The sequence below is a fragment of the Trachymyrmex cornetzi genome, unplaced genomic scaffold (assembly GCF_001594075.2).
Source record: "Trachymyrmex cornetzi isolate Tcor2-1 unplaced genomic scaffold, Tcor1.1 scaffold247, whole genome shotgun sequence".
Taxonomy (NCBI): Eukaryota; Metazoa; Arthropoda; class Insecta; order Hymenoptera; family Formicidae; genus Trachymyrmex; species Trachymyrmex cornetzi.
Window position 1 is genome coordinate 288,465 of NW_017297134.1, and position 12,531 is coordinate 300,995.

The following is a 12,531-nucleotide window of genomic DNA, read 5'->3' on the forward strand; positions in this document are numbered from 1 at the left end:
GCCGCCGCGTATCGATGACAATCATGTGAGAGTCAACGATTTGAGATAACGCGATCATCGCCTAAGAGCAACGCAGGTCGATTTACCTGCCTGCAGCATGCCGCACGTTCCACGTGTTCTTGTCATAACATCACTATCGGCGCCGTTATCGCAGAGTGCGCTATGGCGAATATTCCTCTTCGAAAGGGCGAGAAAGGGGATGGGAATATTCTAGATGAATATCGAGGAACCCACAGGGTCGAGTTTCGCGAATTTGCGAGATGAATCCGAGCGGAAGCTGAAGCCCGCATATCAATTCAATCGCAGTCATCCCGGAGAATGGACTATTTAAATTGGCGGACTGAATCCGAATTTCTTCACTTGTTTATCGCATCGGTCTTTTCGGTTCTCTTAATTACCTCATTGTATTACATATTGTAACAACGACGCTAACGTGATATTATGTCGACGTGCGCGCGTCGTGAAAAGGTAGGCCTCGAGAAGCCAGCCGGCCTACCGTGCGATCGATTTTTCCATTTTCTCGAGCGTTGACCATCGTTTTCCTCGATGGGTAAACCGATGGCGGCGGAGAGCGAAAAGAACGAAGAACCCACGGTCATACGACGGCGGCGGAACGTGAAACGCGCGCATTGCGGCATCCAGACCTGAGTTAAGTCCCTCGGATTTGAATCCAATATGAAAAATCCCGTCCCATTCAAATAAGGCGACGATGTGTGGAAAGAAGGTGTACGCGTGCGCTCGCAAACGCGGGCGACAAGTTCTACCCCAACCAGATAGAGCAGATTTTCAATATCCTACCGTTCACGAATCGCCTTACCGTATAACTTATTGAATACATTCGGAGCTCGCTTTTGATGGATTTATCGTGCGCATGTTCACGTTCGTGCGCACGTTCATCATGTACCTATGTAGTACATTGAAAATACAACGTGATTCGTCCATTCTAATCATTTGTCTGTTCTTCTAATTCCCTTCAACGTCGTTTTGCGTACGATACTTTTTTTTGCGTACGTATTTACAAGATTTATTAATAACAATTAGATAGGTAGATGTAATTAACATATAGGGAAGATAGAATAACTATTTGCGGGAAGGTAAGGCAGGCATCACAGTGGGATTGCTGCTTTGATGCACCCCATAGAAAAGATTTTCGGATACACAATACTATACTATTCTTTGATCTATCGTAAAATAGGATCGATCAGAAAAGCAATCATATTTATTGTTAACAAAGGAATATTTTACTCTTAAATGAAAAATTTCTAAATCTAGAATAAAATGATCCATTGATTTCACCGCAAATACTATGACGCCAGCATAATGCATCGACCAACAACATCGAATAAGGATTTCTTCTAAACCAAGAATACATAAATTTAAATTTATATGTATTGTTCTTTCCTCAAATAATAAATCTGTTATTTTTATTTAATTCGAAGAGAATAAGAATTATTGATCTAAAAGAATATTACTAAGGCCTCGGTAGTCTAAAGGCTTAGGACGCTCGCACGGAATGCAAGAGATCCGGGTTCGACTCCTGGACGGGGTAATATTTTTCGCAATAAGAATTAATTATTTACAGATTTTAATATGTCATTCAACATTATTAAGATGGTTTCGAAGATGCGAATATAAGCATCAAAAATTTGTTAAATTGCTAGTCAATTTAATTCGTGATATTACTGCAGTATGTTAGTTCAATAGAGTTAGCGTTTCAAGACCGGAAAATCATATACACGTAATCAGGGCTCGGTAAAATAACTGATACGACCTATTTAAAATACAAAATATAAAATAAGTTCCAAAAACTTATTTTAAATATAACATCGTAGGAGTCGATAAAAGAGTGATACGACTTACATATTCGAAATAATAAATATAAAATAGGTTCTCCAAAAATTTATGTAACATATTAAATAAGAAATACGTCGCAAAAAATTATTAAAAATATAAAATAAGAAATATAATATATTATAGGACCGTGTATGTGATAACACAAACTATAGAAATCAAAGCCTTAAACGGTCTAGCTGGATCTTAATGCTTGTATGATTCTTATGTGAATTTATATACTACGTATGTAGTCCTCAGAAACGGTAAAATAAGAAATAGGATAAGATAAAGTAAGAAATAGGACTCTGGAATGCATTTTATTTATTTAAAATATATAATAACTTTTATTTAAAATGTCAAAATAGCTTGCTTTTTTATTTTAAATTTCTTTTTAAAGAATATTCTTATTTTAAATAAGAAATTGTTTTCGAAAATTTATTTAAAATAATTTATTTTATATTTAAAAGAAGTTCCTGAAATTTACTTTTTATTTTAAATAAAAACTACATTTTAAAAATTAACTCAAAATATAAAATAAGAAATATGTATTTTAAATAAACGTTTTAAATAGGAAATACAAAATATTTTAATAATTTTATTTATATCTTGATATATATAAACGTTAATTTGAGTATACATTTATAAGTTTATAACATTTCAGATTTTACCATTTCAGTTTTTTTATAACTATAGCCTCTAATTAATGTTATTATAGTTATACTTAGTACTTTAGACAACAAAATAAGTATTTAAGTAATAAGAATATTTAAACTTGATAAGTAATTATTATATCACTTATGAAGTTTATAGTAATTATAAGTAATTATTATAAATAGAATAAAAATGATAACTGATATGATTTATTTTAAATAAAAAATAGGTTTCAAAAAATTGTTCAATTCTTTAAAATATCGTAATCGATAAAAGAGTGATACGACTTATTCGAAATAAAAAATATAAAATAAGTTCCAAAAACTTATTTAAAATATCGAATAAAAAATAGGTCAGCAGAAGTTGTTTAATATAATAAATACTAAATAACTTTCTAATTTCTCCTTTATTGAAAATATATATTTTAAATTAATTTATTTGAAATACGACCGAGCCCTGCACGTAGTATATAAATTCACATAGGAATCATACAAGCATTAAGATGCAGCTAGACCGTTTAAGACTTTGATTTCTATAGTTTGTGTTATCACACATGTACAGTCCTATAATATATTATATTGTTTATTGATCTAATTTTAATATTGTTTTTACACTGCGTAAGGCCGGCCTAAGGTGGTTGAGAGATGCCGTATTCATAGTCAGATCTTATATTTAAGGAAGCCTTAAATGTTAGGCTTGATTATGAATATACGGGCATAAGTACGTCAAGAATTTTTTTGTTTTATTATTAGAAACTTTTTCTGAAAGTGCCTAACCGAAGAAATATTTATAACAAAATGGATAGGATGCATTAAGCAGAACGCAAAATAGTCACTGATGTAAAATAAAACATAAGACAAAGTATATGTTAAACCTAGCTGTATTGGAATATATGTAGAAGATGAGACTATAAGAAATGCAAAACGTGATAAGCAGAACGCAAAATCTCCTCTCCGGGGGACAATTAAGCTTAAATGTATCAAGAAGAAAGTTTTCGGACGTCTTGCGCAAACTTTAAAAAACGTCTTGTATGTATATACATAGCACAAATGTATATAGATATATATATACATCTATATATATATACATATACATATACATATACATATACATACAGTTGCTGGGATCTCGACAGTGCCGTCTACCGAGTTGGACTCGTACTAGGTCGGTGCAGTCACCACCTGGCTTAAAACCGCTGCACATCACACCCTCCGAATTTTCTCGTTTTCCACCGTCAGGGACCTAGGTGCATCCGTCAAATTTCCCCGAGCGAATCGCTGACGTGGTAAGTACAGAGATATCGACAGGCTCGTTCGCGATGATACGCGATGGTTCCTCGTCGTTTGTGTGCGAGGAATTTCGGCGGTGGAAAGAGGAGAGGAGCGAACGCACCCCTTCGTCATCATGAGCGGATCTTCTTTCGTACGATAGATGAACGAGAATTCGCGCGAGACGTTTCGCCTCGGCGATGGGAACCGTGCGATGAAAGCGAAACGCGATACGGAAGAAAGTCGATAGCATCGCGCGCCCGCGCAATCCCCGTGCAAGCACTGCGTCCAGGAAAGACATGACAAACGAGAAGAAAGACCACCAGGAGGGTGGCTCGAGGGGTGAGAAAAGGGTGCGTGAGAAAAGGAAAAGAATGGAGGAACTCCGCGAACTCAGGTCGGTGAACGGCGAATACGTTATCCTGGGCGGGATCCCGCCCTCCGACGTAGGGCCTACAAGGTCTTGGCCCTTGGTTCGACCGGGTCGACGCTGCGCTCGGCTGTTTGCCGGTATCGATTCGTCGGATACGCCGGGCGACGCACTGTTGCCGGCGCGACGACTGGTTGCACGCGCCACGTTCAGGTCCTGTTCTGCTCTTCGTCGAGGGCTTCTCTTTCGACACCCACGTCCCCATTGTTGTGGCTAACTAGTTGTTTCTCGCGATGAATAGTCGTTGTTTTTCTCCTCCATTCGCGTTATATGTTCCGTGTGACGCACACGTTTACCTGCAGGAGCGATTGATCAACGCCGTTCCTCTAAGGGTGGGTCCAGACCAAGCGTGAACGAATTCGAATAAACGAACCTATACGTTGATGAGAGTGGATGACGTTGCGAGTGCTGACGAGTCTGAATCGGCATCGTATGTGATATACGTTCCATTTTTTTTTTGTTTTTTTTATACATTAAGACAAAAGTTCCGTTCGTCCATGTTTATGTTACGTAATTGTTCATGCTCGCCTGGATCCACTTTGGTTGGGAAATGATGCGTGGAGGACAATTATTATCGTCGTATCTGCGTTTTATACTTTTTTCGATTCCCCTGCACTCTGAATGGTAGACGACGAGTTGTAAGAATCACTTGTCTTATATTCAAATAATGAATATTTCAATTTACAAATAAATATCGTATAGAAAAGCAAGCACATAGTATAATAAAATGAATGATAAACTATACATTGGGAGTAGATTTGTTTGAGAAGTACAAGGTATATGGGATTGAAAAATAAAAGTCAAATCGGCGCTTAGTTCAAAAACATAAAGACCAAATATATAAACTTCAAAATTCAAAGTTATTAGACATAAGATTCCACCTGATGGCCAAAAATCTCAGATGTGACATTTTTGACTGATTTCTTTTGAATCGCCGACAGCGGCGATTTGTCAGATGTCAGACAGTTTAGCGTCGCCTAACTCGATATTTTATCTGTTTCAACCAGTTGAAATTTCGTCGTATATCGAATCCGCATGTCGTGCCAATGCACGGTAAACGCGTGTATAAACGAAACGGAACTGCAACGCATTTGACGTGCTGGACGTGCGTTTTCCACGGTCATCGGGCACTCATTGTCTTTCAGGACGAAAAGCGAAAGGGAGGAAATCGGCCGGCACGCGGCGCGGAGAGCAAGATAGATACGAGAGCGAATTTCGTGCTATCGATCGCGACGCGCTCGTTAATAGCGCCATTCAATCGCGAGTATTGACGTGAGAAGGTCGACGAGACAAAATATTTTTCGCTATCTTTACTCACTGTTATTTTTGTCGTAATGTTGTATATCATTGTGAGATATATACATTCTATATCCGTTTGTGATCGCATACGCTATCGCGGATGATCCCCTATGCAATTTTAGAATCTCCGTGAGACGTGTGTTCTCTCGAGCGCGTTCTACGCGTTATTATCAGTTTTGTAAAGTAAAAAGTAATATATTATATTTCTAGATCGCTACACTCTTTTTTTTCTCTCCCTTTTGATCGTTCCCAGAAAATGAAATTTTCTTACGACGACAATATCGCGTAGATGGGAATATTGGCAATCCCGCTTGTTCAACGCTCGACGTTCCTCGCAGCGCGTCACTTCACATTCCGCGAACATCACGTAACCGGAAGCGTGGGCTATTCCACCGTTTCCTCCTCAATCATCCGCTCGTCGTGGCCATGCTCTTTGTTACATGCAGGAAAACTACGGACGGTCGGCCGTTCGTTTGCTCAATTTAACAGAGCGCAGCGATTTTATCGTGCGCCCTTGAAGAAGTATCTCTCTGGTGCAAAATTAAACCGGACGAATCCAGTTGAGTCTTTCGCGGCCCGTTACCGTGCGTATATTAAACGCGAAAAGCACGCGCGATGAGAGATACGAAACGTCAGATGCGAAGCGAGGAAGACGGCAAGGAGTGCATCCTTCTATTTTGGTGCTAGGCAACTGGAAGGAGATGAAGACGTGTGTTCCAGAAATAGAACGAAGCAACGTTAACCCGCGCCACCCACGCTGATCCTTCACGAACCCCGTCATCGCGAAGCCCTCCGCGTCTTCATCCTTTCCATCATTCTCTCTGTCGGAATTTAGCTCGTCTCTCTCTCTCTCTCTCTCTCTGACTTGCCATTGGACCTGAAATTTCGCGCATTTACATGGTGATGCTCGACACGGTACGACACGGTACTAGATTGCTGAATCCTGCGCTCCGCTTATGGCGAGCTATCGCGAGAGATGGAAGCGAGAAGAGATCGCTCTCGCAACGGAGTTAAATTAAAATTTAATGAACCACGGGACTCGCGCGAAGCCCTTTCATGTCACAGAGATCTCGCCGCGTCGAAGAGGATACGTTTAGATATGCGCGTGCCTTTAATTACGTTAGCTCGGGTGTCGCGCAGCTTCGCCGCTCCGAAATGCGGTACCAAGCGCGCTCCACGAGACGTGTCAATGACCTGGAGCATCAGAACATGTCTCTCGCCAGAAGATCCTGCTGTGAGATTGTGACGTATTCTATATTGATTAAATTACATTGCCGTCTTCTCTGATTTTCAGAAGGAACAGACCACCGACAACAAACAGAGGACGTCGGCGAGCTCGACTTACAACACTTTCCCGGATGACCTATACTTGGATGATCAGGACGTCTTAGAGGGTTCCGGCCGAGGTGGTAGCGACAATCGCGACGACCTCGAAGCTTCGGGTAGCGGCCTTGGCCCTGACGACGAGGACGGGGAAGATGACCGCGGTATGACATCCGATATCTCTCTCTAAATAAATTTTAACCAGACAATCTCGGTTGATCAATGAATCTCTTTCACTTCTTAATGAAGGAAAGATTAAATGCCATGTACAATTTTTATACAATGTCCGGTCGGTCCGTTTCTCAATAATAATTTTATCTTGACGTACATATTTATATTTCGTGCGGATTTTTTGTCCAAATCCGGTTAGTTGTAAAAAAATGCCAATTGTAAAACTAAAAATATAACAATATCATGGGCGTATGAAAATATAAAGGCAACGGCGTCGGCGGAAGAATTTTTCCAAAAATTGAAAAATGGACGATATCAGCGTGCATTCATCGTCGCCGGTACAGATCGTTTCTCATGTCCAATCAGCGGTGATTGGAAATTTCATTTTCAGCTTTCACGAACGCGCTAGTAAAAACGTTGAAAAAAAGTTTCTCGCAGATCTGTGTTCGAATCTGTAGAAGATATCAATTCTAATGTATTCATCGTAACTTTGTTGCAGAGTTTACTGGTAATAATGGATTAGAAGTTCCGAGCAAGCCGACCGAAGCGAGACCTCCATATGTCATCGATGAGACAAATGTCAAAATTAAACAACATGTAAGCGTGAGATGTTCCTGGAATTACATAATTTTACAAAACTTTTGTTTCTCTTCAATTTAGCTTCGTGCATTTAGAGCTTCTTATCTACATGCATTCCATGTTTATTCCAAATTTCTATTTTCTGTTTTCGTTTTTCATTCACGAATATATTCTGCACGTGCCGTGAAAATGCAAAAATTATTGCGGACGGTAATTACCTGCTAATGTAAATCGTTGGATTTGTTGTTGTGAGAAAAGAGTACGGCTTGAGATGAAATTATAATAAAAAAAGGAAATTATATAAATTGCACCAGTGTATTATATTTTCGCGACGTTTTACGATATTGCGCTTGATACTTGTTGCACAGCTGTGCAATCTAATTTGCCCGATTAGAGTGCTGACGCGACACTTCCCGCTCTGAACGGATTACTACATTTTTGTTCAATGATACGCGCGCTTCTTCTCTCGCATGGGGTCGCGAATTAAACAGATTAAAGTGATCGAGCCGTATCCAATTTCTAGACAACCATTGAAACCGTGAACCGACCCAGCAACGAGGTCAACATAGGTGAGCCCTCAGGCACGGATGACGATCACAACACCGACGATATCCACGAGGTTTATATCATGAATCCGAAACCTGGGGACCGTGCCAGCTCGTTCTTTGCGCAGCCAGGCGTGCTAGCCGGTGAGTGGAAAAATGACAAAGCTTTCCGTCTAACTCGAAAATGTATCATGAGGATCGAAATAGTCAGATTATATCTTGCGTCTATTTAAATATAGTATCGATCATGTTAGATCTGTGATTTTACAAAGACAGCGTGACAATTATTAACGCACATATCGATCAAAAGATTCTTCGCAAAAAAAGTTTTAAAAAAGTTTTTATACGAAAATAGATGTAAGATATCTCGATCGTATTTCCAGCTGTGATCGGCGGCGCGGTAGTGGGCCTCCTCTGCGCGATACTGGTGGTCATGTTCATCGTGTACCGGATGCGCAAGAAGGACGAGGGTTCGTATGCCCTGGACGAGCCAAGGAGATCGCCCGCGGCGCAGGCCTTCCCTAAGCCGGGCGCGCCTCATCACAATCGAGAGTTCTACGCTTGAGGTGATGGCGGTGCGATGGCGACTTCGCCGATTCCTCTCGCGATCTCACGATGCCAAGCCGAGTAAAAACCCACCGACGATCAACGCCCGCTTTTGGAATCCCGCTGGTCGATGGTGAAACAATTACTACGGCGAACCGCATGGCACGCGCTCATTATAGACTCTCCCAAAACGCAAAGTTTTACCCGAGGAACGTCGCTCGGAATGTCGGCCGATTCTCGATTACAATTTCTCTTGACTCTAGGAAACTGTATTTTCTTACGCGCTGTATTTCATCGTGTTCAAAAAAAGATGTACGCGAGTAAGAGATTTTGAGGCAAGACGAATTTGCGGCTTTCGGCCGATAGACCGTTCACCGAACGTCGAACTTTTCCAGCTTGACGCTCCGGTCACTTCGCCCTTCACAATCCTACATATACTTTCCTTTTCGTTGTCCTGACTTTAATCGCATTCGCTGATCTTTGAAAAGATCCTCTTCGGAGTGTAATCATCCTGGCTGGTGACTGAAGCGACGGACAATGAACGACTATGGCTCATATAGATATATACCGTCGGCGAGGTTGCACCAATTCCAAGATGCATTTACAAGCATATTTAAAGAGCGTGTGTGTATATGTGTGTATATATATATATATATATATATAATATATATATATATATACATATATACACGCGTATGTATACGTATGTATACATGTACAGGACTGAGAGCGTGAAAATTCGTGGGCGATAAACGCCGCTGCTATGTCGTTAATCATTCTGTCTCCCGGTGGAAGGAGGGAAGGGAAGAAGGATCGTTGCGGCGTCGTGATTTCTCTCCGACAGCAAGAGCAGCGAGGAGTTAAACTGCAACCTCGTTCGCGTGTCGCAGCTATTACTTGTTCTTTTTGTTTTTTTTTAATTTACAATATTTACTTCTTTGATACGAGCATTTAATACTAAGTTCGACGAAGATTTAAGTCTTTTATTGCGTGTTCACGTTCTGATAGAGGCGAAAATGGTGAGAATCGTCGACCATATTGATCGATTGCAGAGAGGATAAAAAGGGCGCCTATATTAAGAATATGTGTTAAGCATTAATTGTAGCGCGACCGCATCGACCCACATTATGTATTCTGAGGAAGACAAAAAATTTAATGTTGCATTTCTAGAAATTATGTAAGTCGCATAAAATGATTTATAATTTATTTGGTCGATCGGTTGCAGGTATTGTACATATCTTTATATAAAAAATAGTTATTATTTCTGAAACATATATAAGATTTTATACGTATTTTCTCCGCGCAGCTTCTCTCTTTGTTTTGTTGTATCCCAGATCATGTTCTGAAGAATCTCACATTTTTAAGATAAGATTAAATGGTAATAGAAAACGTATATAAGCTTGCTCGTAGTTTGAATTATTTTATTGCTTCGATAACTGCTTCATGTAATGTAAATCATGTTTAATATATCAAGAATTTATGTATAAATACTGAAATTCCTAATAATTGTGAATCTCATGTTTCACGTATTCGCCAGGCAAGTTGTATTGGGATTCTTGCTGTACGAATGGCCAATTTACAATTAGCAAATAAAAATAAACCAGTAAATTTTCAATTAGCATGCCATATCTTTTTGAAACGCGAAACGGCAGCTATGCGTGTGTTACCAATACCGCGATCGACGTTTCCATCTTCCAGATCATGTTTTATTTTCTATATAAATGCAGTTCTTAAAACATAAAGGAAAGGAATCCATTTGTAGAGATTGAATCCTTTTCATTTCTCTGATGCTCGAGTGCATCGGACGAATAGAAATAATTCGTAAAGTTTACTGAATCATGTTTTGCACGGCAATGGGATGTCACATCCTCCTTCCACCTATGAGATAAAACATCCCATTTTTATTATTCGAATCGACTCTGATGCTGATAAAAAATCTTTGATACATCCGTCTGGGGTCTATTTTATCTCAAAGATTCTAATGATGAAAAGTCACGTTGCCATAAAGTGAAAGACGGATGCTGCGTTTGACAGACACAAGTACCCACGATATGAAAAAAGAAGAAATATGTTCCTCTTTATTCCAAGAGCGGTATGAGTATAGCACGCACGCCTTAGTACGACAGAAATGATGCCATAATGCTGTATTAGAAAGCGAAAGGGAACACGCTAAAAGCGATACAAATGCGTATATATTTGTTCGTATCGGAATTTTTTCCCATGACGACGTTCGTCACGCAATCGATCCGTATCGCGGAGTCCACCTATTTATTAACGTTGTTTTCCTACACTTCACTCCTAGTGGTGTTTCCTTGGCCGTTTTATCTTTCTGTCGTCCCGTTTATTTTCCATAATTTCTTGTCAATCTTGCACCGATCCTTGAATCTCTTTTTTCCTTCCCGACAGTACGTGAGCGTCGTCTTTTCGCAGAATCCGATCCGTCGCAGAAAATCGGACTTGGAGTAATTAAAAGTATATCATGCCGATACTGCCATATGTACTACGTAAGGAACAGCGATTTGGTACGAAACTCACGAATCCGCCTTAATCACGTTGTTTGCCTCCTCACGGCACTCTCAACCTCATCATCCTGTAAGTTTTGACTTTTCCATTTTTCTCTTGAGCTGATTCGTGCTTTTTACGTCCGGATATGCTGATCATGATTATTATTATTATTATTATGAAATGTATAGAGTCTACTAAACGCCTTATTTATTTTATTATCAAGACTAATGTAGCTCCCTCTCATCCACGGCAAAATTTGTTGCTTCAATTTATCTTTGTTAATCGTGCAGTGTTGCTTTAACAATTTCTCTTTGATATATCATGACGCAACTTTATTTACTTGCATTTCAATTGATTGAAGATTATTTGTATACATATAAACGCAGAGCCTCAAAATTTATTTGCGCTTTCGAACAACTCAATTTTACTAAATTTAATGAATTCTCTTTCACAGAATCTCCTTTTAGTGTATCTAAATTTCGAATGGTATACATAGAAAATCAACCAATAAGGATAATAATAATAAGAACATTAGTAACGATAGTTAGATATAATGCCGATTATGATCAAAGAAGTACCTCTACTCTTTTTTGTAACTCATTAAGCCGATATTTCATCATTATATTATCTTTCATTTTAATTTTCATCTTTTCTAATGTGGATCGATTAAATTCCTCCAATACTTCACACGCGATTCTTCAATCAATCTACAACTTTCTAAAAATATCGCAAGTGTTATGACATGCTTTTATCTATAATGTTCCTGTTTTTTTTTTAATCATTTTTTTAATCTCTTCTTCGAAAATCCTTATCTCGTGTGAAGTAAACGAGGAAGGACCTAGAAATTGGAAGCTCGTAATCTTTATTAATAATCGTACATGATATATAGATGAAATTGTTCGTTAGATAGTAATTAATTGACCTTGTGGTGTCGCTCGCCTTAGCTTTTGCTAGCTTACGCTTCACCACACGGCCAGTTAATATCTGAGAGAAATTAAGCGAAGAGGGGGAGAAAAATAATAATTGTAATGAAATCATATTTTATAAGAAGACGTAATTCCGTAAGAACACTATAGCAATGAGAAGTCTATCTAATACTAATAGGCAAAGCCCATAGGCCGGCCAGGTGGACGAATGAAAATAATTTTAAAAGTGGATTAATTTTAATAATAACGATAATATTAACAATGTTATTTTTTAAGTGTAAGTACTGTCATCCCATCGCTCCTTTCCTTCTCTCCTGCTCCTGCTCCTCTTCCTATTATTCCCTAACTATATTACATATATGTGTATATATCTCCGTTTATGCACGAACCCACAAAATACGTATATACATGTATATGTACTTATATATATATATATATATATATATATATATATA

At 38.9% G+C, this 12,531-nt stretch overlaps 1 protein-coding gene across 1 annotated transcript in view; it reads left to right on the forward strand.

Annotated features, from left to right (window-relative positions):
- Sdc (Syndecan) overlaps positions 1–9,291 on the forward strand; it is a 79,348-nt gene extending 70,057 nt beyond the window's left edge. Inside the window, exons 2-5 of the mRNA XM_018507760.1 lie at positions 6,776–6,968; positions 7,475–7,572; positions 8,078–8,243; positions 8,483–9,291. Of these exons, the coding sequence (XP_018363262.1) occupies positions 6,776–6,968; positions 7,475–7,572; positions 8,078–8,243; positions 8,483–8,664 (639 nt within the window). The 3' untranslated portion in view covers positions 8,665–9,291. The remainder of the gene's footprint in view (positions 1–6,775; positions 6,969–7,474; positions 7,573–8,077; positions 8,244–8,482) is intronic.
- The last annotated feature ends 3,240 nt before the right edge of the window (positions 9,292–12,531 follow it).